Source organism: Colletotrichum jinshuiense, chromosome 7 (genome assembly GCF_051148585.1).
Source record: "Colletotrichum jinshuiense chromosome 7, complete sequence".
NCBI lineage: Eukaryota > Fungi > Ascomycota > Sordariomycetes > Glomerellales > Glomerellaceae > Colletotrichum > Colletotrichum jinshuiense.
The window spans coordinates 938137-961486 of record NC_139314.1 but is presented as its reverse complement, the minus strand read 5'-3'; the positions used below and the strand labels follow the sequence as shown (position 1 = coordinate 961486).

General features: G+C 55.6%; 7 protein-coding genes across 7 annotated transcripts; 4 read left to right on the top strand and 3 right to left on the bottom strand.

Annotated features, from left to right (window-relative positions):
• Positions 1-34: 34 nt before the first annotated feature.
• EsH8_VII_000237 (uncharacterized protein) lies at positions 35-1622 on the bottom strand (the record flags this gene model as incomplete). The annotated part of the gene is made up of 5 exons (XM_083270370.1): positions 35-425; positions 499-975; positions 1032-1061; positions 1168-1244; positions 1305-1622. 5 exons carry the CDS (start codon positions 1620-1622, stop codon positions 35-37), a joined length of 1293 nt encoding a protein of 430 aa, XP_083127927.1.
• A 3739-nt stretch (positions 1623-5361) lies between these two features.
• EsH8_VII_000236 (uncharacterized protein) lies at positions 5362-6431 on the top strand (the record flags this gene model as incomplete). Its single annotated transcript, XM_083270369.1, has 2 exons — positions 5362-5883; positions 5955-6431. The coding sequence occupies 2 exons, from the start codon at positions 5362-5364 to the stop codon at positions 6429-6431; spliced, it is 999 nt and encodes a 332-aa protein (XP_083127926.1).
• A 642-nt stretch (positions 6432-7073) lies between these two features.
• On the bottom strand, positions 7074-8576 carry EsH8_VII_000235 (protoheme IX farnesyltransferase; the record flags this gene model as incomplete). Its single annotated transcript, XM_083270368.1, has 1 exon — positions 7074-8576. One exon carries the CDS (start codon positions 8574-8576, stop codon positions 7074-7076), a length of 1503 nt encoding a protein of 500 aa, XP_083127925.1.
• Positions 8577-9622: 1046 nt separating this feature from the next.
• Positions 9623-10810, top strand: EsH8_VII_000234 (uncharacterized protein; the record flags this gene model as incomplete). Its single annotated transcript, XM_083270367.1, has 1 exon — positions 9623-10810. The coding sequence occupies one exon, from the start codon at positions 9623-9625 to the stop codon at positions 10808-10810; it is 1188 nt and encodes a 395-aa protein (XP_083127924.1).
• A 1268-nt stretch (positions 10811-12078) lies between these two features.
• On the top strand, positions 12079-13695 carry EsH8_VII_000233 (uncharacterized protein; the record flags this gene model as incomplete). The annotated part of the gene is made up of 1 exon (XM_083270366.1): positions 12079-13695. One exon carries the CDS (start codon positions 12079-12081, stop codon positions 13693-13695), a length of 1617 nt encoding a protein of 538 aa, XP_083127923.1.
• A 3449-nt stretch (positions 13696-17144) lies between these two features.
• Positions 17145-19008, top strand: EsH8_VII_000232 (F-box protein; the record flags this gene model as incomplete). Its single annotated transcript, XM_083270365.1, has 3 exons — positions 17145-17412; positions 17479-18822; positions 18887-19008. The coding sequence occupies 3 exons, from the start codon at positions 17145-17147 to the stop codon at positions 19006-19008; spliced, it is 1734 nt and encodes a 577-aa protein (XP_083127922.1).
• Positions 19009-19907: 899 nt separating this feature from the next.
• EsH8_VII_000231 (major facilitator superfamily domain-containing protein) lies at positions 19908-21814 on the bottom strand (the record flags this gene model as incomplete). Its single annotated transcript, XM_083270364.1, has 2 exons — positions 19908-19922; positions 19982-21814. The coding sequence occupies 2 exons, from the start codon at positions 21812-21814 to the stop codon at positions 19908-19910; spliced, it is 1848 nt and encodes a 615-aa protein (XP_083127921.1).
• Positions 21815-23350: the final 1536 nt, after the last annotated feature.

The window sequence follows — 23350 nt, the reverse complement described above, 5'->3', positions numbered from 1 at the left end:
CGAACAGCATCAGACGCCTCTCAAATGCGTGAGATTAGCTAGAAAACGGGCAGGCACCTCGACGACGCCCCTTAAGCATCTCGACGCCCTCAGCCAACTCAGCGAGACCCTTGCCAATCTTGTCCTTGGGACCAATGTCCTCGAACAGGAAGCCTTGCGGCATCATCCTCTCCGGGCCAGGCACTGTTCCTCCCAGTAGTCGCGTAACCAAGCTCATAGGACCCCACCGACTCCAAAACGTGGCTGGGTTATAGTATGGATGGACGAGGTAGTCGTGGTGTAGAATGCGGCCTGTCTTGGGGTCGGGCTCCGAGAAGTAGACGGTGGGTGTGAAGCGGGGGAGCACGAGGTGGGAGACGACAAAGCGACGGAGGATTAGGGCGGCGTAGGCGGCGAAGGCTGCGGCGATGCCGGGTTCTGGGAAGCTGTTTGGTTTCCCCAAAAGGTTAGTCCTTGTAGATCCGGCCGGGTTACAGGGATGTGCCGCCATCAACTCACCAGAATGCATCACGAACACGGTCTCCCATGAGGACGGTAAGGATCTCTTGAGCAAATGGCTTGGCGAAACTCGGGACGTGCCAGAGCATCATCTGGGTGAGTTGGGCGCTGGCCTGGAGGTTGACCTTGGCAGGCTTCATCGCTTCGACCTCGTACCGCTTGGCCCAGGCGGTGATGTCGTTGGCGAACTCGACGCCGTCGGCCCACGAGTCCTGGCTCAGGTATCCCTTGTACTGGATATCCATGGCGTCGCCGATAGCCTTCCAGTGGGTGCCAATGGCGCAGACCTCCATGTCGGTGAGGGGCCGCCACTCATAGAAACGCATGAAGCGGATGGGCTCGGTGATGCAGACGGCCAGAGTATAGAGGAAGTCGGCGTTGGAGATTTGGCCGGCGGCCGTGTATCGGCTGTGGAGGTAGTTCATGCGGGAGATGGCCTTGAGGGCTCGCTCCGATGTTGGTGGGTTCATGGAGAATCTGAGTAGCGTGGTCAGACAGGTTCGTGGAAGGCTTGGGCAGAGGGTTTGGCTTACTGCCCGAAGATGATGGTAGTGTCTTCATATCTGGGCGGGCATGTCAGCCTTTTGTGTTTGGAACCGGGGCGTGGACGACAAGGAAAGCCAAGAGCACATGCGGTAGATGCTCTTGTGAATCCTGTGAATATCTCACCTCTTTTGTGCATTTTCGGGGTCTGCCAAATTCTTGGTGGCGACGATAAGCTTGGACATGGTCTCAATGCCATATGTCTAGCTTTCAAAGTCAGTGGACAGGTGTTGAATGCGAACATCACAGCAGAGGGCGCGTGCCTTGAAGATGGCGAACTGGAGAGACAAGAGATAGAGCTTGGGGAACTCGAACTCGATAATGTTTTGAAGGATAACCTGCGCGTCATTGTTGGTCATGCGCGCAAGTGAGGCACGGTCGGTGTAACCCAGGCGTTTCTGAAGGTTGTCGATGCGTCTGAAGCGTAGGGAGGCGCACAAGAAGACCCAGCCTACAAGCAGTGCTGCCAACACGGAGGTGGTTGGCCATGATATGGACATGGAGGCGGTATAGCCGAGGACGCTTGCTGCTACAGGGCCAGTGGGAGAGCCGTGGGTAAGATTGGTCGTCGCTGCGTCCATGGTGAATATGTCCAGTCTTGTGTAGTTGTTTCTGTGTTGTAGGGTGGGTTGGTTGTCGCTCGGGTGCTGAAGGTGTCGTCTTCTGCTTGGTCAGATTGGTGGCGTTCAGCCCTCGAGCGAGAATCGACTTTCCAATCTGAGATTAAAGGTATGGTGACGCCACAGCTGGAGCCTGATGTTGGCAGAAATCAGGAGATTCCAAAGGGTGAAAGCCCTTGTCAACGCAAGTGAGCTAGCTGGTTGAAGCTCGGTTTCCAATGTTCAAAGCCAAATACGGTGGTGAGGGTGAACCCGGGCAGGATACAAGAGTGGGAAGACGAAGAGGTGCAAGAACGGGTGCGGAAGGCGCGGGAGAAAAGAGACAAGAGAAAAGAGGGGTAGTTGTTTGTGTTCATGTGAGACAACACAAGGCGCAAGGCGTAGTAGCATGAAGCTATTAGGTGAGATATTACTGTTTACTTTGCCTTTGACAATTAGCCTTCTGGCTACTTTCCTGACTTGACCGACTAGGAGAGGAGGCGAGGATTGCATTACAAATAGGCAGTTGTGAATGTCGCCAAGAAGAACGCGAGCTTGCAAAGCTCAGTTACGTGGCTGAACCCACGCATAGCAATGAGATAAAGGGTGAGCAGGATTTTGAAAAAGGGCTGGATGGAGCAAGCAATAAACACCAAAGTCCCTTTCAGACTGACGTATAGATGCGGGTGCTCAGGCCGAAGTTGGACAAGTAAGGCTAGGTGCGTGCAGGGGGGGCATTGCTTATCGGCTTTGTCTACTAGGCATCGTTGCTTTGCAGAAAGGCTAAGTGCGGCAGACCTGTTGCTTTGGCTTTTTCCCTCCCGTGATACCTAGAATCAGAAGCAAATTGAGGCATGCTGGTGGTAGATAGGCAATCGGCAGCGGGTTAATTCACAGCCACACAATCCCTACTTTCCTACTCGTAGTTTATTCCATACCGCTGCTATCCGGAGCTCAATATGTCCTATTCACTGCATCAAGCTGGTCTGTTCTGGTTTGGTCTGTTCGAGGTGCCTAATTTCCATCGGTTTTGATAGCCACCCCAAAGCTGTATCAAAGAAAGCAACGATGCCGTCCATATGTTGCATTGTTGCGGATGCTACATCGGTCAGGGGAAATATGCGCCCCGCACCTCCTCATTGGCTGCACTTAATGCCCGAAAACCCATGGAATCTGACAGAATATCATGCCTCATTTTGATTTGCCCATTCCTGTTCATCAGAAAAGCTGGGCGTATGGCCAAAATGGACATTTTCATGATCATAGCACGTCTTGTTTACTTATATTTTTTTCACAATCATGGTGTGCTCTATCGACGTGCCACCAGCAAACCCGATGCACACCCTCGCTGACTTGCGGGCCGTCCCAAATGACGAATATGGGCAAATCGACACTATCAAATAAGCCTTTTTATTGGCAGTAGGAGGGCGCCTTGGCCGGGAAAGAGGGCTGAACGACACCTGCCGCCAGCCTTTGAGAGCTGTTTTGACCGTGTCTCCAGACACGAGGGGGTGGGCGGAGGTCGTTGATCGTGCCCGAATCCGTGTCACAGTCTGCCCTGAAGGCCGTTGTGGCATCGGCAACCTCGCAAAACTAGGTAGGTACTCACAACGGCGTACGATGGATGCTCCTGGTTTTCTTATCAGTTGGTCGGTCAAGCAACCAACACTGCAATAGGATACTCGGTGTGACCCTTCTCCCTTCACTGACATCAAGTTATGTATCCCACTCGAATACGAGCAACCGAGTATGCTTCTCGGTTGCTTCTTTTGCTTCCCGGAGAGATAGAGTTGGCAGGGAGAGGCGTTGAGCAGAATGAGCGATCGGGGCCGTCGGGGTAGGTCAGTGGGGGTGGGGTAGAGGACCCTGCAAGACCGTCATCGGTCGTCCGCCGTCATCCACATTCGAGGCGACCAACGCTACGCAGAAACAAGCGCTCGGCTGTAGAGGGTTGCTTTGCAGACGCTGCTCGGGGCGGAGGGGGAGAGGGGGGCGGTCTGAGATAAATAGAACGCTTGCCGTCTATCCCTGCCCCGCGTTGGTTATGGATGCCAAGGCGGCCGTGGAGTTGAGGCAAGCGAGGAAGAGATGGAGAAGGTGCATCAATGTCTAAGGATGACTGACAGCTTCAAGTGTGTCTTTGCTGCACTGAAAGGTGAAGGGCATCCAATGTGCAATGGGCTCTTGTGGAGAAATACCGGGCCGTAGTGGATCCATCTCAGCGAAAGAGGTTAGCGCTAGTCTATTTCCAGCCCTGGCCACTTGGGGGCCCGACCAGTGTCCATTCGAGATCCACTGCCAACGAACGGCTCCACTCCCTCCTCCAGGCGCGCGTCTAAATTAACCTTCCATTTCATCTCATCTGTCCACCACCTTTGACACCTCTCGGCGCAACAACTTGTCAAGTGTTTCTTCTTGTTTAGCTCATCGTTTCTGCTTTTGGTAAGACCAAGTGGTTCATGCCAAAGCTGGTTCCCACACATCCAAGCGCCCCTGCCGTATGCAATCTCCCGTTGCTCATGCCAGGTACCCGCACTGAATCCACTCCCTCATCGCAGCGCGTCTCTCTTCGTCCATCGGCCTACGGATCGCCCTCGGACATACTTCTTCCTTGCTGTCATTATCTGCAAGCCAAGCCACTCATGTCTTCTGCCCTTGGCCGTCCTAATTTGGCTCAGCTAACCTACCGCGCGCCCGCGCAGTCGCTTGCCTCCAATGCAATGCGACTGCCCTTCCTCATCTCCCGTCGTTGGCCTCATTGGCCCCTTCACCGCGGTCGTGGGGGCTGGAGTCCGCTCCAACAGTCTGGCGGTTCAAGACTGCCACCATCTACTAACGACCTATGCCCAGGACTCACCGGACCCCACGTATGTCGTGGCATGATCCAGCCCTAACACCGACGAACCGTTGCAGACGGGGCCTCGCGAGTCCGGCAAGGCTGGCGCCTACTCATACTCAACTCTGTTCCTAGTGTTAACTCTCATTTCGGCCCCAATATCTTTCCGTTTGAGCCCTCTGCTCCCTTTTTCGGGACCCCGGCACCCGTCCGATCCCGCCAAGGGCATCGTAGCCGCCCTCCTGACCCGGCCAGTTCTACGCGCCCAACTTCAGACTGACGCCCATCCTGATGGGGAGCTCTAGCCAATGTCTGTCCCTCCATGACTTACCATCCGCCTTTTTGGACACACGACACGGGTTTCATGCCAGCTCTAGCAGCTCTCCTGGTCTTGTTCAGTCAAGCTGCCCTGTTTCAGATGTCCATGACCCTGGTCCCATTTCATAACCGCGCTTCTGCGTCTCTTTGTCTCCCCAACTGCCCGTGATAATGCTTAAAGTCAAGCCCAAGGCCCGGCTTTTCGACCTTCTCTTGATCATGTATTCGCTTGTCAAGACATTCCTCTCCATCTCACAACAGGTTTCCTTTTTCTTTCCTCTTTCCGTCTCTTGTTTTCCTTTTTCCTTTTTTCCCCGTCATCGTCATCGCATTTCCTAAGTCGGATTTCTTGATTCTCTCTGAATTCTCATCTACTTTCGCTCTACTCTACAGCCATTATCAAGCTCTCCTGATAACACCTCCAGGTGAGGCGTAGGCAACAGCAACAAAACGAGACACTCGCTACAGACAAATCTCCAGCAGTCTAATCAGTAATCTGCACCACTTTCGTCCATCAGGCAATCCTCTCGGGAGCCTAATTTCCGATAAATACTTTCCCAGTTTACTATGCCCAAACACACACGGGTATCCAGTTCGAGCCACAACCGCTACGGCAATCCGATGCCTGTTTCTCTCGCTCCCGCAGCAAACCCAATGGCCATGTACAACCAGCGGATGACGATGCCGCAGTCGGCCTACTATACTTTGCCCTCCTCCTCTGCCCCTATGCAGCCGCAGCCGCAGCCGACGTACGAAAGCTACGCCCCGGTCTCCGCGCCCCCAGTCTCCGTGCCTCCCATGCAACACCGGGCCTCGTCGGGGGCTTGGACCCCGCAGGATGACCAGCAGCTGCTCGCCGCCCGCGCACAGGGACTCAACTGGGGTCAAATCCAGATGACATATTTCCCCAACAAGACACCCAACGCATGTAGAAAGCGCCACGAGCGTCTCATGGAGCGTAAGGGTGCCGACGACTGGGACAACCGCAAGCTCGAACGCTTGGCCAAGGAATACATGACGATGAGGAAGGAGATCTGGTCCGGTCTTGCAGCCCGTACCGGCGAGAAGTGGAACGTTGTCGAGGCAAAGGTATGATAAACCCCCGCAAAGACTGGCCGGCTTCACAAGGCGCCTCTGCTAACCCGATATCCCCTTGATAGTGCATGTCGAATGGTCTCAAGAACCTACAAAGTGCAGCCCGTGCCGGGGCCAGAAGAGAGCGCCTGGAGTCGGGGCAGCCACTACCACCAGGGTATGACGATGACAGCGGCATCAGCGGCCTCGGGTTAACCCCAGTTGACGAGCTAGACGCGTCCTACAGTAGCCCGGAGACCGTTTCCTCCGGACACTCTGCCAGCGGCGGCAGCACCACTTCGGCCGCCGGCTACGTCACCTCCCTCCACCACCTTCAACCCCTACATGCCGGCCAATACGGCTACGGTCACACCGGTGCCCACCATGGATACACCAGCTCGATATCTTCGAATGGCTCAGTCAGCGGCGGATACGGCAACCATGGCCAATCACAATCACCCAGCCCCTACCTCCATCCTCACGGCCAGAGGATGCCAAGCGTGGATATGGGCATAGACGCCATCATCAACCGGCCGGGCGGTGGCGGAGGTCAACCCATGTGACTGCATGGGATGAGTGGACAGTCATGCTAATGGCGTTTGGCTTGGGACCCCGGGTGTTTCCTCTTTTGATTTGCTTTTTCGTCCCTCCTTCCTAGTTTCTTATCGGCTTTTGCACGGTTCATGGGCAACTCGAGATGGCGTTTTAGGCGTTTTGCGGAAAGGGAGAAGCTGAGCACAGGCCCAAGATGGCCTCGATATACTGTTGGAAGGGAAACTGGGTGACGATACTCTTCAAAGTTTGATTTTGCTCTGCGAGATGGCACAACGGTACAGGGGCAGCGAGCTATGCTTCTAGTAATGAACAACGATCAGAATAGCAGTGGGAGGATCATGATATCGTGTACATTAGCACCTATAGATACCAGGGGACGGGGGTCCGGGTTGAAAAGTGAACTAGGAGACCGCAACTGAGATGCTTTTTATTTTAAAATGACACTGCGCAGTCATATTGTGCTTCGGGAATCCTGCCGTACCGTCTTCTTTGGCGTCCGTCTTCTAGTGGGCAATGTATGAGTTGAGGGGCGAGGTCAGTACCTTGAAACCGAAAATCTACACCTGGGCCACGATGGGGCCGCTATGTTTCCCACGAGACAAACGAGCACACTATTATACATTCGAATTCTACACAAGCCACGCTAACCGCTACCTGTCTCGCGGTGTCGGCGAAGTGACGGGCATCTCGTCTAGTTCGTCCTCCCACTCATCCTCGTCTCCGCCCATGACGCTGTTCCACACACGGCTCCACATGCCCTTCTTCTGGAGGAGCGCCAACACCATGACGACGGGGAGCTGCCATATGCTGGCCCAAAACAGACCCCTAGCCGAGCCCTTGTGACCTTCGTACCTCCAGAACTGTACAGCCTGCCAGGTCAGCCAACCGTTGACAGGCAAACTCGTCACGGCGAAGCTCCACTCGGTTACGCCGGCAGCGCATAGCGCTACGCAAAGGGGAACGAAGACGATGCTGTACCGGAGGGCCACTCGCGCATTGCGTGCCGGGTTGGTCCAGGCAAGCATCCGAAGCCCCGCCGCCTTGTACTCTTCCCTGATGGGCCACGAAAGGGCCATGAAATGGGGGAACTGCCAGGCGAAGAGCAGACCGGCCATAAGCCAGCCGCCGATGGAGCTGCCGTCGCTGGCCAGGAGGAGCTCTCGCCAGGAGCCGTCGCCCGATGCTGTCTCGCCTGCCGCGGCAGCCCAGCCCATGAGGGGAGGGATACCGCCGACCACGGCACCCAGCCATGTGTTGGCGACGCTCACGGCCTTCATCGGGGTGTACATCCCAGCATAAATGACAATGTTTGCGGCTCCGAGGAATGCGACGGTCGGATTGACGCCGAAGTACAGCGCGCCCACTCCGGTAACAGCGGATGCGACGGCGAACAGCACAGCCGCTCGCGTGGTGAGCAGTCCCCTAACCAAGGGACGATTCCTCGTGCGAGTCATCTTGGCGTCGGTCGCAGGCTCATAAAGCATGTTGAGGGAGTTGGCCGAGGCGGAGCACAAAGCGGTACCCGTGGTCAGAAATAGAAGCGTCAACGGGCTGAGGGAGGGTGACTCGGTGATGGCGGGAGAGAGGAAGCCCGGGACGGGGTATACGGCATAAGAAGCCATGGCTGTCAAAACCACGAGCGCTGAGAGTCGGGGCTTCGAGAGGGAGAGCAGAGTCGAGAAAATGCGCCGGGCCGAGCGGGCAGGCATTTGAGCAGCGGCAGTTGTCAGAGCAGAGGAGGCATCTTGAGGAAGCGGTACGTCGGGGGACGATGCGGCGGCGGCTTCGGCGGCAGCTTTGCGTCTTGCGGCCTGTCTGCGGCGATGTGGGAGGTCGTTGTTCACGTCGATGGGTGTCGTCTCGGAGCGAACATTGGAGGAAGATGATGAGGGAGCAACCGAGGCAGAAGAGCTTCGGCTGCCGAGTGGTCGAGGTCGGGCATTGGAGCGGTCGAGGACGCTATTGGAGAGGAAGTAGCTCGTACTAAGACGAACAGCGGGCGCCGCCTTCGCTGCCGTCGTCGAAGCGGCGCGGCTCGGGATCAATGGCAATGAGCCAAAGGGCCTTGGGGAGCTGACAGCCTGTCGAATGCATTGGCGACAGACATTATCGAGAATGTAAGGGCGCAAGAGCGTATTGGGAGCTGGCCGCATTGTTCTTGCTCTGCTCTGCGCTCATGTCGGCCCGGAAGTAGGGCAGTCGGCGGCAGGTGGCGCTATCTCTCAAGGGGCCATGCAACGGCGGGCTGGGTCTAGAACTCGGATATGGGTCGGCGCGCACGCAGCTGGCAATCGGGTAAGCAGTCTTGGGAGAATGGCTCGTGGACCGTGATTGACGTCGAGGGCGAGCAAGAGGGTGGAAGGGCAAAAAGACGTAGCAGCAAAAGAGAATCAGGCGGCCTTGCGGATGGGCTCAGAAATTACTTGGCCAATCAGATGGCGGCTGATGGAGGAACAATGTGGCCCCACCAAGGCCGTTACGATCTCGGCGGCCGACAGCTTCCCGTCGAATGCCCACCGGGCCCGGTGTATGTCGGTGGATGTACCCGTAAAGCTTCCCGACTTGGGTTTTTGCTACCCAAGTGTCTTCCGCTAATTAAAGCCCCTTCATTCACTCTGACCCTGGAGGGGAAACAGTTACGAGCAGGTTCAGACCCCGCCCAGACGATTTCTTTCCGTTGCGCAGCCTGGATGCCTTCTATTCAGCCGGCGCAGATCGTTGCTCGACAAAGTGTCTGCTAACCCCTTCATGTCGCATCGGGCAATGAGGGTCGCCATGTTCGTAAAGCACACCCCAATCTGGGACACATCGTCGGCTATCCTGGAGATATTAAAGAAATCACCTCACAGCAGCCGGCGGGGGTAGATGAACGGCAGTTGACTTCGGCGCGGCACAAAACAGCCAGCGTCGTGCCCAGGCGTCTCCGCCCTATATGTCTGGACTGCCGGCTAATTCGAGGCCACAACAGCGTTGGGTTCTGATTATCCAAAATGTCAAACGTATCTACCGGTTTGGAAGCCGCCAAAGCGTGTCCTCCCAGACACAGGTATCCGTTGCCCCTCCGGCAAAACTGTGAATATAAAACAAGTACTCGTTCGTTCAATGAGCAGCTGGTCTCGTCAAGGCTTATCCCATTAGCTTCACTTGCTCGCCCTTCATCGCTGACACATTCACGACAACTCCTGGCACCGCAAGAAACATGGCTCTTCGTGCAGCACTGCTACTTCTCGCTGGCTCTGCTCTGGCCCTGCCCGCCGAAAACATCTTCGAGCGGCAGGCCGACTGCAGCAAGGCAAAGACTCAGATCCCATCCGTCAATGACGCCAAGCTCCCTGACCCCTTCACGTTCGCCGACGGCTCCAAGGTCATCACGAAAAATGACTGGGCATGCCGAGCAACCGAGATCCAGAATGCCTTGAAGCAGTACGAACTTGGAGACTTCCCGCCGCCCCCGGACAAGGTCGAGGCCTCTCTGTCTGGCGGAAACCTGAACGTCAAGGTTACTGTGGGAAGCACGAGCATCAGCCTGAGTGCCGCCATCAAGAAGCCCTCCGGCACCGGCCCGTTCCCTGCCATTATAGGAATCGGAGGGGCCAGCATTCCCATCCCCGGCACCGTTGCGCAAATCACATTTGGCAACGACCAGTTCGCCGCCCAAAACGGCCAGAGTAGCAGGGGCCAGGGTCTCTTTTACACCCTCTTTGGCCGACAGCACAGCGCTGGTGCTCTGACGGCATGGGCGTGGGGCGTGGGCAGGCTCATTGACGGCCTCGAGCAGCTTGGGGCCGCGCAGACGGGCATTGATACGAAGAGGCTCGGCGTAACCGGATGCTCGAGAAACGGCAAGGGTGCATTCATCGTTGGCGCGCTGGAGAAGAGAATCGCCCTGACGATTCCCCAGGAGTCCGGCTCAGGCGGGGCGGCTTGCTGGCGCATCTCGGACAGCGAAAAGAGCAAAGGCAAGAACATCCAGACGTCCGGGCAAATCGTCGGGGAGAATGTATGGTTCTCTCCAAATTTCAACACATGGGCCACAAGGTCTTCCCAAATCCCCGTCGACCACCACATGCTGGCCGGACTTGTGGCGCCACGAGGCCTCTATGTTGCCGAGAATGACATTGACTGGTTGGGGCCCGTGTCGACGACGGGATGTATGAAGGCTGGGCGGCTCATCTACCAGGCTCTCGGAGTGCCGGAGAACATGGGCTTCTCTTTGGTTGGCGGCCACAACCATTGTCAATTCCCGAGCGGGCAGAACGGCGAGCTGACCCAGTACATCAACTACTTCCTCCTCAACTCAGGAACCAAGCCGTCCATCACTGAGCGCAGTACCGTCAATGTCAACGTCCGGGACTACGCCACTTGGACAGCGCCCACTCTTGCTTGAATGATGTGTTTCTATGCAAGTCGACGGAGCAGCCGGCAACAGCTCGGTGGGAGCAGCGGAGAGACACGGGTGATGAAGTGGGAGTGTCCGGTAGTCCATGCCCGAACCAAGGCAGAATTACATAGTTACAATTGGATCCCTGTTCATCGCATGTAGTATCTAAAGTACGTGATGGCTGGCGGCCAGTCAGAAACAGCCACGAATGGCGTTGAAACAACCAGGAAAAGCGTTATCCAGTGTCGGGGACGGCGGCGAGGTTGGTTGGGGATGCACGTAGAACAATCCCAGACGACAGGAACGGGGCATGGGTGCGTCTTTTTCATGTGAAGATGAGGCTGGTATGCTACGTCGTCTGAAGTCTTGGTACGACCTTGGACAGGACCCGAGGCATGACGAGTTGAGGTGCATTGTGCATCCTGGACCACGTAAGTCCGATCCAATGTCAGATGCTTTTGGCGTTGAGGAGATGGGTCGATTCAACGTCAAAGACGGATTAGCGACTGAGATAGATCTAGGCCCAATCGGCACCGCACTCCGCAGCCGGGTAGGTTAGTTGCTTCAATAAGGTGCCCAATAGAGTGTGACGGAGCAGGCCCCGGAGTCGCAACAGACCACATGCTTGGTTGTTTATTCCCACCAGCTTTTCCGCGCGTCTTCGAGATACATCCGGCGACTTTATTATTCTTTTTGGTCATGTCTCTCTTCATAGTTTTTGTCTAAGCTATATCCAAAATTCTTCGCTTCTTGGTGGATAGCCTCGAGGTACCCAGCAGAGAAGAAGAGGGGCCCGTGGCGAGAGGCGGTTTACAATTTGTTTCGTCATCCAACCCACGCTGTTCCCTCCCTACCTGACGTACCTTGTAGTACTATTACCCCCGTCCACATCCTAGATTGGATTCAGACTACCATCCTCAACAAATCACATGAAAGCTCACCAACATTGGACGCGACGATTCCTTCAGGACCTGAGCTGATAAGAATCATCCAAACGTACAAAAAAAAAACCCGTCCATTGCCGTTATTATTGCAATGCGACAGCCATTGCTTCCACTGCTCGTCTTCTTCAAATAGATGACACAACCAAACCAGCAAAGTATTGATCCAGCACGTTTGCTTGCCTCCTCCAGTCGTTTTCTCTTTCTTTCTTCCTTCCTTTCCTCCTCCCTCTCCTGCACTTATATCGCAACTCCTGGTCGTTTTTGTCAACAACAACACCAAAACCAACACCAGCATCGACATCGACACCGAAACCACCACACTAATTCACAATGCTGGGCCGCACATTCCACGAGTATGTGTTCATTCGCGCCTGCATAATCCCACTACAATACCCGATCATCCCGTATGTCTTGGCCCTCGCCACCTGCCTCCTGGGTGCAACCTACACCCAGTCGACAGCCCAATGGAAAACCATCGCTCGCATCTTCGTTGGTCTCATGTCAATCGAGTTGTTGTACATCTTGTTCATTTGGTTGCCCTACACCAAGCGCCTGAAAGAGCCGGCCGAGCACCCCCCCTTGTCTTCCCCGGCTGAACGTCGGGCTCTCTTTGACCGATGCATGGGTACAGTCCCAAACTACGAGTACTATATCCGTATGTGGTTCTTGGGCGCCGAGATGTCTGATATACGTCGCGAAAATGTTCGAGATTTTCTGCTCTGGGCGTTCTTCGACGTGGAGGAGAGGACCGATGGCAAGAACCATGGTCTGCGCGCCGGCGAGGACTACGATGCCGAAGTGGATCAATACATTGCTCACGTCGAAAGCCAGCTGGGCGCCTCGTTCAAGCCGGGTCGTGGCCCGGCCAAATGTCTGCGACTCACCATCGATTCTGTAGAACCGAGATACCGCACTGTCTGGTGGTACGCCATTATGGCCCTTCTGGACCACGCCACACACGTCCTACTCCTCCTTAACGGCTTCCAATACTACGCGCAGTCGCGGGAAAAGGCCATCTTCCCGCCGCGGATGCAACAAATCTTTGCCAGCCGCCGTTCCTCGGCAGGAAACCTGAGTTACTGGCACCGTCCTCATCAGTCAGACGGACTGCCCGTAGTTTTCTGCCACGGTATAGGCATTGGCTTGTGGCCCTACGTCCGCTTCCTCGCCGAGATTGCACGGGGAAATGGCAAAGGCCAAACCGGGGTTATTGCCCTTGAGATCTTGCCCGTCTGCTTCCGGCTAACGGATCCGCCGCTTGGCAAGGAGGTTTTTCTTCGACAGTTCAAAGAGATACTGGACCACCATGCATGGGACAAGTTCACCCTCGTGTCCCACTCGTACGGGTCGGTCTTGTCGACCCACGCTATGCGATGCCCGGAGCTACAAGCGAGGATCCCGCGCGCGGTGCTCATTGACCCCGTGAGCATATTGCTGCATTTGCCCGACGTTGCCTATAACTTTACGAGGCGTCTGCCCACGACCGCTAATGAATGGCAACTGTGGTATTTTGCAAGCACAGATCCCGGAGTTGCTCATTGCCTCGGTAGATACTTCTTCTGGAGGGAAAACGCCATCTGGGCCGACGAGCTGGTCGGGCGCAGGGCAGCATCAGAATCCGCCAGCGATGAGCGGACCGGAGAGCGGCAAGTTACTGTTTGCTTGGCGGGGCTGGATTTGATAGTCGACACCCATGCTGTCGCCAGGTATTTGGCCGAGGGGGACCGGACGGACCACGCCGCATCGTTACAGGACGAACAAGGTCGGCGTAACGTTGCCGGACCACTTGCAGGACCCATCCGAGGCGTCGAGTCCGAGAGTCACCGTTCGGTCAAGTCAGGCATCGACCTACTCTGGTTCCCGGACAAGGACCATGCCCAGGTATTCGACTCTGAACGGGGTAGGGCGCGCATCGTGGCCGTCATACAGGGCTATTGTGAAGCGTGATTTTTATATTTGGCGGGTATTATGGGCATGTGCAGAATCATTCATAGCTGAATTTCCGACCTTTCTGAGCAGGTGACTTTTGAGCCTAAAATTCCCATTGTTTGTCACATGGCCATGCTGCGGGGGGTCGACACCAGCCAGTCGGCAACAGTTGCGGTCCAACTCTACCTGTAATGGCGTTATGGTTACTCTGCCCGGTCACCTCCCCAATCCGTCAAGCCTACCACCACTGGCTGGGAACCGCTGCGAGTAATGACCCACACGGTATCTTGGTCCGACTCATTGAGCAGTTGGTGCTCCGTCCAGGCCGGGATGAAGGCAAAATCACCCGTCGACATCTCATGTCGCTTTACCTCCTGTCCTGCACCGGGACTAACAAGGAGGAGGCCGGCTCCGGAAGCCATGTAGATGATGGTATCTTGGCACGCATTAGAGACCCCATCGCTGGTGCGGTGCGGTGAAAGGTTGGGCCAACGTGGAAGAAGAAGGGGGAAACGGGGGAGGGACTATCCTGACCTTGCTCGCCGTGATGGCGGATAGCCGATGTCGCATGCGCCTTCAGAGTGATGACTGCTTAAAACGGTTACACAGGGCGCGCACACCAGGAGTAGCGGACAAGGGAATAAGCAGGTCAGCAGCACCACGACGATCAACTCAAACGAAGTCCCCACGGAAGCGTTTTGCGGCTGTAACGCTGTGGCTGGCAAGCTGGTAGCTGGCCCACAGTAGCGGATGCTAGAACATGTCACGCAGAGGCAGGGGGAAAGACACGATGGGCCGAACTGGACTTACCCGATGCGCAGAGCTTATCGCTTTTGCTGACAACGGCATTCGCCTCGTTGGCGGGACCCGGTTGTAGAGTTGCATCGGGGGCGCCGAGGGTGTTTGCTTTTGTGACGAACACCGGGGAGGAAACGATCATGGGCAGCAAGTCGTTGATGAGAGGGATCAAGGAAGCCATGGCCACACGCAGACCCAACAGGGAAATCAATGGCGCGGCGGTTGTATGATGGGCTAGGTCGCCCTCGCCGAGTGCTCGATGTCGTCTTTGGGCGCTCCGGGGCAATGAATGAGGTGAGGTGAGGTGAGGTCTGGGTTGGCTTGGGTTGGGTTGTGTTGGTGGTCAGGACAGCCTTCCAATGGCGGAGGGAAGCTATTACCAAGTAGGAAGGAGACGTCGGGCGGATTGACGGTGAAGTGGGAACTGGAGCGAGCACCGGCAGTGCTCCGAGCGAATAGCCGGGGGATGTACAGGATAATTATTGAGTTGGCGGCGCCGGCGCTTTTGACCAATTCAACATGTTCCTTGGAGCCAGGTAGTGTGGTGAATGGCATGTATCGACTCCTTGCTCCAAAGCGGTGTCGGGGAAGCGAGACAGCAACGGACGAGTGCTTTCTCCGGGGGGAGGACAAGCTGGCTTCCAAGCGAGCACGGCGGAGAATGCACCCTTCGGCGGCTCCGTTCTTTGCTGCCTTTTGGGTGAGAGCCAGGGGATAGATGGCTCGAGTTGAATGGAGATGCTCGTCGAGACAAGGAGAGGGAAGTGGAAGAAGAGGAAGGAGGGGAGGCATGGAGGGACTGCCTACCTAATCGGGTAGGCGGGTTCGTAAGCTGCATTGGGAAATATATGCCTTAGAAGCATACCATCTTAAGCCTTGGCATGTATACATGAATGCCAATATCCACGTATCAGGATCTCCAGCCCCCCCTTGCACAACAAACGAACGGCCTGCAACACACCGGGACCCAATACAATGCCAAAGCCAACCAAGGCCAATAAATGCACCTCGCTCATCCGCCGCAAAGGTTCCCTTCCAACAGCCTTGGCTGGGACCTTTTGAAGCTGTGTGGATTCTAGCGAGGTCAGCTAGGTCCTGGTCGAGTCCTGGGAATTGTGATGAGAGAGAAGCGCATGATGGTCTTGGCCAATGTGATGTATTGGCTGCCAGCGTTTGATCGGGGTCGGAGGGCCTGGGGGTCTGTATGATGGCGCCCAAGCTTGAGGGTTCGGCAAGTTACTCCGTGCACACTAAATCGCATTGCTCTGATGCATGCCTGCCTGCAAGTGTCTTCCAAGGTGCCTGCCTTCCTTATCTTGCCCACCCAGAAGAAGCAAGACTGAGTGAGTGCAAGCGATGGCGTTATTGTGCTCGAGTCTGGGCGCCATGGCCTCGCGTCTATCGGGCGTTAGCACCTTTGTCTTCTTGTCCGATAAGCGACCCTTTCTCTGTTAGTCAGCCGACTCCCCGCAATCCGCTTCCGGTCCTCGGTACCTTTTTTTGCTGGCCCCGGACCGTGCGTGCTGCCCTTGCAAGGATTAGGACGGACGCGACGTGATGATGCAGCTCTACATACATAGTGTTTAGCTAGCTCTCATGCGCCCAGCTCTTCTCCTTCTACTGCGGCACAGCTGCATGGCCTCTCTCGAGGACCTTTGCAAGACACCTGCATGAGCTAAAGTGCTGTGCCGTGTAACACTGTGCGTTCGCCTTGCCTTGAGCCTGCACGCCGGCATGGCAGACACAGGAATATCCGCGACCATCTATTCTTGGAAACCCATCTCCATGGTCTCGCTACATGTCAAACTTCCTGGACGAGCAGCCTTCCCCTTCCGAATATCAGATCCCGTTCATGTCACCCCTGTCCTATCCCAGCCATCGATTGGCACTGCATTAGATTAATCGTGGCCCGACGACGGAGGCATACCTTGCCTTGCCTTGCCTTGCCTTGCCTTACGTTGCTTGGGCCAAGGACCTTTGTCTGCTTTGGTACCACATCCGCCTGCCCCTTACCCGGCCTGGCCAACTTTACCGCAACGTCTCCTCGACATCCCTAGTCCATCCCACGCCCACACGCTGCACAGGCTAGAATCTGGATTCATCCTCTGGCACGCGACTGTCTCTGGTTGGTGGCTAGTAGCACCTTCGTCCAAGTCTTGTCTCACCACCGACACCCCATTTCGGCTGCCGCTGCCGCCGCTGCTGTCACTGCTGTCTTCGCTGCTGTCCCTGACCCTGGGCTAGCTTTGCGCCGTAACCGGGGTTGCAGGGAGGAGCTTCTGGCCCGTCCGCCGCTGCGACCAAAACCACACACCCCCCTCCTCCACCCAGCTCGTCGGAGACGTGGAGACTAGACCTGGAGTTATGACCCCAACATCGCTGGCACTGGCGACTCGGCTGTGCGTCACCCTGGGCCGCCCTCAACCTCCATGACCTCCATGACCTCCATAACCTCCATAACCGGACGCCAGCCCTTGAATGTAACAACCAACCGACAATCGACCGGCACTTCGGATCGACTCGAGTCATTGTCATCCATAGAGAACCATATACCCGAATAGCGAGCCGACAATTGCACCATAGCTGCCTCTACCCTGCCCGAATACCGTCCACTCCACAGCAAACCCCGTTGACATCCTACAAATACAAACTCTGGTCTCTGCAGAGGCATGGCCGCGCCTTGCAGGATGGCTTCGAGTCCCCCTTCGCCCTCCTCTTCAACCGCCGAGTCGAGCGACCCCGCCCACGATACTGTCTCCAACGCGAGTAGCAATTACGGCGGCATCGACCCCGAGGTCGAGGAGAACCTCTACATACTACCCTATGTCTCCGACGAGGGCTTGCGCAGCGATGCAACCGATCGCCGCAAAATAATTGGATCCTCTCAGCATGACTACTATCCCCTTCCTCTTACATTTGAAGCCGCTGTATCGGCCGGTACGTCAGTCTCCACCTCTTCACCCACTTGGGATCCTGTCTGACCCGTACTTTCTTTCGTGCTAGAAATGCCGTCTTTGCCTCCGACGACCAGCGGATGCCGCCTGCTCTCGCTTCCATCCGAGCTCATAGATGCGATTCTCGCCTACCTCCCCCCTTGCGATCTAGCTATTGCATCCGCCTCGTGCCGTAGCCTTCATGCCCACGCCACCTCCGATGTCCACTGGTACCAGAGAGTGCAAGCCAATGTTCCTGGTACGAAACTCGAGACGCCCTACCCTTGTCGCACGTATCGCGAGTTATACGCCGCACATGACCCGAGATGGTTTCTGCCCAAGTACAAGATCTGGTTCTGCGACCGCGACCTCATGGGCAAAATGATCATTGTCAGGTACGACCAGCGGAGAGGCTGCATTGAAGGATACCAGCTGTTGGCCATCAGCAATCGCACCACATACCAACACTGGCCTGCTGACAATAGCGTGATAATTCACGCCTTTGAGCCGCGGGTCAAGTTACATCTGGACAAGCCGGTGTTGCAGTTTCACGCCCGTAACCGTGAGGATGACGCAAACTCCTCTGGCATATTAGGAAACCAGTTCGTTCCCGAGGTACCGATGGTGATTGACGACCGCTCCGATGCCATGTTTAGCAACTTTTTGATGGCCCGCCCACTAGATTTTACCACGGCCACCTCGAGAATGGAGGCGCCGTTCCCATACGGTAACGTGTGGCCTCCCCCTTCTATCCCGGCCCGTCACCGCGTGGCCGGTGCTGCGTCGGGGCTGGACGGCGACGACCTTTCTCCGGCTGATTTGCCGACGAGACGATCCGAGGCCTCGGACCAGGCGTTCCGCATCCGGCAGTGGATGGAGATGGCGGGTGCCCCGACGGCGGGACTGTTTCTTGGGCCGGGCCATGCCGGTCTGATACAGGCTATCCATGCGAACATAAACATAGGGGTAATGGGAGGGCGTGGTGTTCCCGGCGTGCACATTGGCGAAGAAGTGGTCACTTACTCGACACTCGATCCTGTCGTGTATACGCCGACCCCCCTCAAGCCGTGGCGCGGGATCTGGGTCGGCGACTACAGCGGACATGGGTGCGAATTCCTGCTGATCAACCAGCCTGATGACGAGGAAGTCTCTGACGAAGAACTCGGCCTGGTGCGCGGTGCCGAGGAATCCGAGGACGGATGGGCACAGCGACGTACCGACGCGAGGGTACATCGAGGCCGCTTAGAAGCGATCAAGCTTACGGGGGATCCAAACGTACCACGAGGAGAATACACGTTTGTTGCAGACGACCTGGGTGAGGCTGGCTTCGTCGGGCTCGCTCAGGAGCCACCGTTCCAGGGCACGCGGGTTGTCAGAAGCAAAGGGCATGTGGCTGGGACGGGTTTCCTCGATGGTTTGTCACCCCTGTCTTTGGCACCAAAAATGTTCCAACCTCACTAATTGACAACGCATTTTAGACAAGTACATTGAGTCCCAGCTCATGCTTATTTCTCATGATCGACTGGCCCAGTATTGGGTCGGATTTGGGCACATCAGCTTCTTTGAGCGGGTAAACATTGACGAGTTCATGACACCCTGAGCTTTAAGGCACGAGGCAGGTCCTAGTTGTCGGACTCCTGCAAGGGGCTCAAAATGTTTAGGGTGGGTGACGTATCACGCTTGGTGATAAGTATAGATAGGGCTTCGAAGACCACAGTTCACTCGGCAAACGCTGTGGTCGCTCGTGACCCTGTGGGCCGAGGTTGGTGCCGATGGCGATGTATACATTGAAGGTGTGGACGAAACATCTGAGAATATGCCAAGTTCCTGGTGAGCTTGGCTGAGTGGGCAAGCCGAACTGTACTAAATCATCAGGCGGGAACACGAGTTATGACTAGTATGAACCTGGACATGGTTGATAGGGATGGTATGCCAAAGGATGGTGAGCGGTGAGAACGTATGAAAAGCCCGAAGAGGTGCAAGTTCATCATGCCAATATATATAAGTTTGTATATACATGTCCTAATCATTCAGAATATCTGATGTCGCACACGAAATCAAAGATCATCGTTTTTGTTGCAAATGCTCGCCCGTTTTCTCCCCGGCATTAGGGCGAAGTCGAGCAGTAGTCACAGTGTGTGTATACTTTTGGAGTTCAGGGGGTCCAGGCTGTTTTTGAATAGTGATCATGCCACGACCAACACGAACAAGAATACAAACAGTTTGTTGGGTATCTTAAATGATAAGGCGCTTTCCTAGTTTGAACATTGCCCCTTTCGTCTTCCGTTTCTGCCCCTCTTCCCAACCTCCAAAAGACATGAGTGGGTTGGAGCCGATGGCCGACTCCCACTAGACAATGGTAATGCATACGCTGAGGTAACCCCTAATCCATTGGTTTGGCCACTGGCCAAATAGCAAGTAACAAGGCTTGTAGGATGGGCGACGTCAGAAGATGGCGACGGCGTCAAGGTAGGAAGGCCCCTTTAACCGAACTCATCTCTAGGGTTCCAGCGTCTATCTCATGATTAGCATGACACCGTCGAACATAGAAAAAGAGACTCCGTTCAACTCACTATGGCAAACTTGCTCTTGGCCCGGATTTTTTCGCCAAAGAAAACCAGCGCCCACGGAATTACAGTCAAGCCAGTCGCAATGGCACCCAACAACGAACCGGCACGTTCCTCCCCCAGGTTACGAAACAGGGCCCCAGTGACGAGTGGGAAGACGCCGCCGAGGATGTTTCGACAACAGGACTGAGCAGCCAGCGCCGATGATGCATACTTGTGGTATATGTCGGCGAAGTAGTTGAAGGTGGCCAAGTATACCGAGTATATTCCCCAAGTCGCAAGTCCGATTCCGAAAGCGGGAGCAACCCAGTGGTACTCTTGGCTGGCTGTGAACCCGAAGAGAAACAGACCAACAGGAAGCAACGTGGCCGTGATGCAAGTGAAGTAAAGGCGTGATTCAGGGGCCTCGGCAGGAAACCGGCGCCGCATGAAGAGCCAAAACCGGGACGTCTTGTCATCAACGGGGGTTTCAGCCCGCCATTGAGGCAGCTTCAGTAGCTCGTCCTGGAGAACACCAACGATGGTGGCAACGACTGAGCCCACAATCATGGAAATGAAGAAGTACCCCGACTGCTCGATGTCCATGTTTCTCGTTCTTGACAAGGCCAAAGGTATGCTCCCAAATGTGCAGTAAAGGACGGCCCAGGCAAAAGCACACCAGAGCGAGAAGAAAAAGACAACTGGCTCCGTGAACAGCAGGTGAAAAGGCCGAGAAATGGAAACAGACACCAACTTGGCCAGGGATGCTCGTTCCTCGTCTTCCTTTACCAGCCAACGCAGCCTTTGTGGCGTCAATTGGCCAGAGCATCGCCGACTCGATAAGCATGTTGCAGATGACTTTTCAGGTCCGGAGCAAGAGCACGCCTGGGTATCCCCAGAATCTGATGCGTTATCTGTGTCACCGCTGCCCGTTGGGTCGTCCAGCAATACGCCGTAGTAGCCCGAGTCCTCCCTTTGCTGATACCATGCGTTCAGAACTCCCGCTTTCCTCGATAGAACCACAGAAGCTCGACTCTCCTTAAACAGGACAGCGAGAGCAATGACAAGGACAGTGTCAACAATAACTTGGTGCCAGAATATCCACTTCCATGCCAATGTCTCATCCACGGATCCTACCCTTTTCACCATTAGGGAGGCAACTAATGGTCCGGCTCCTGTGCCTGCGAGCACTGCACCGCTGAAGAGTGCCATTGGTGTGTTCCTTTGCTCCTTTGACCACAGATCTGCGATGACACCGCCAATGACAGAGCTGAAGACGGAGCCGCCCACACCAACGAGAAACCGTGCAATGAGCATCGCAGTAAGGTTTGGTGCGACGGAGCAGACAGCCTGAAAGACGACATACACCACCCCAGAAACGACGAACACTGGATATCTGCCATAGATTTCCGATAGAGGGGCCAGCACCATGGGCGAGAGAGCAAAACCGATGCAGAAGGTTGTAATCCCTACCAAAACGGAGAGCTGGGTAGTGTCAAGATCGTGGGCCATGATGGAAGTTGGTGGCGAGTATGAGCCAGCAGTGTACGCAGTGAGAAAAGTTGCGATACACGAGAGCGCCAGCATCAAGTACTTGCGTGGATGAGGCCATTGCAGAGGGGAGATGTAGCGGGTGAGATCCGGTGCTGTTGGTTCTGACTCGTTTGACTGAGGAAAGAGACTGTCTGCCGGCTCGGGTAGAAGGGTGTCAAAAGTCAGGTATCGATATATGATTTCTGTAGTGCTGTCGAGGACGGGACCGTTTCTGGCCAGGTGAGGGGGTCCGTGGGGATCCAAGAAACTGCCGGCTGCCCTAGAACCCCGGGGCGTCTTCTCGATATCCTGGGCCGTGTTCGTCATTGTCAATATACGAGGGGTGCTACGGCACTGTCGAGGGCGTTCGTTGCCTCAGAAGAAACCTGTAGGCCAGTTGCGAATAGTGATCGATGCAAAATCCATGACCTACTCCACAGGGGGGCTCGCGAAAAATAACTATGAGACGTAGGGAGCCGACAAAAGGAGTGCGTTCGTCCAGTTCGCAGTTGGCATCGAGGGAGTTGCAGGATATTATGTCAGTTGCCTATGGTTAGTGTGAGTACAAATCCGCACTTATAAGGCCGGATATGTCACCGGGGATAACGACATGCACCCTTGCAGTTGCAGTTGCAGAGGCTGTGCCCTGGTAAGCCATGGTCCTGGCGGTCAGGGTCGGGATGGGTATGGACTGAGACGCAATGTACTCGATGGAAGGTTGCTAGAGGCGGGAGGAAGGCCGCTATGTCCTAGTGCGTAATTACTTCGGAAAGAAAAGAAAGAAAAAACTTTTCTGGTCCACTGTGCCGGACACGCACGCAGAGGAGGGGTTCATGTTGATCTACCATGTACGATCCCCCCCGCGGATGACACCCGCGAACCTGCGCGTGCGGTTAGCGGGATGAATTCAACATGATGTGTTGTCCCGGCGGACCATACTGGAATGAGACTTGGGAAAGGCAAACAATTCTCTACATCCTGCTAAAGCAGTAAATCACAAGCGTGGGCACACACGCGGATCACTGGCAGCCCCATGATCCGTACGGTGTAGTTGGCCAAGGATATTGAACTGTGAGCCTACTGACTGAGGACTCGGGGCCAGGGAAACGCCGAAACCATGGGAGTGGAAAAGGCGGGTTTGTTAATGGGCCCGAAGTCGCCAAGAGATGGGGTCATCTGGGGGTGGTCGCATGGACGAATGGCTGTGAACAAGAGAGCTCTCTCGTTTGGCAAAGTCGAGTACCTGAATCGTCCGGACCCCCGCTTTTCTCTGTGCCCTTCTTGGTTCGAGCTGGTTTAGCTCATCCCACCTGAGCCGTCCCATCTGGGGTTGAGCCGGCGTGGCGTGCGTGCTTTTTCGTTCCCATCCTATTCCCGGGGTGGGCCCAGACGGTCGCTTGCAGCAGCGTCATCTTGGGGAACCCGGCTGTCCGCTAATCTTGACGTGGATAGGTGATGCATCATGCATAGAGGATTTAGTCTACTGTACGACGTACAGCGTAGCAAGGCCGCTGAAAGACGAAACATGTACGTACCTACGATGCCACGATGCCCAGCACGGTGAACATATCCAGTGCTGCCCATACGATTCATGCTCGGTCATGGGTGAGACATGGGGACGGCGCGGCAGCTTCATATTTATGACCGTTTATTCCCGTCGGTCCTTCACCCGCCACCGTCGGTATCTGTCCGATTCGACCACTGACCGCTTCCTCCTCCCCATGGGCTATCGACGTCAAATTCCCACGCTTCCTGGAAACAGCCAGACGATAAACTAAGCCGCAAAGTCATTCAGCTGGCAGATGGTCTCATCGAATCAGTACCTCCGTGAGACAGACTTACACAAGGCGACCACGAGTCTGC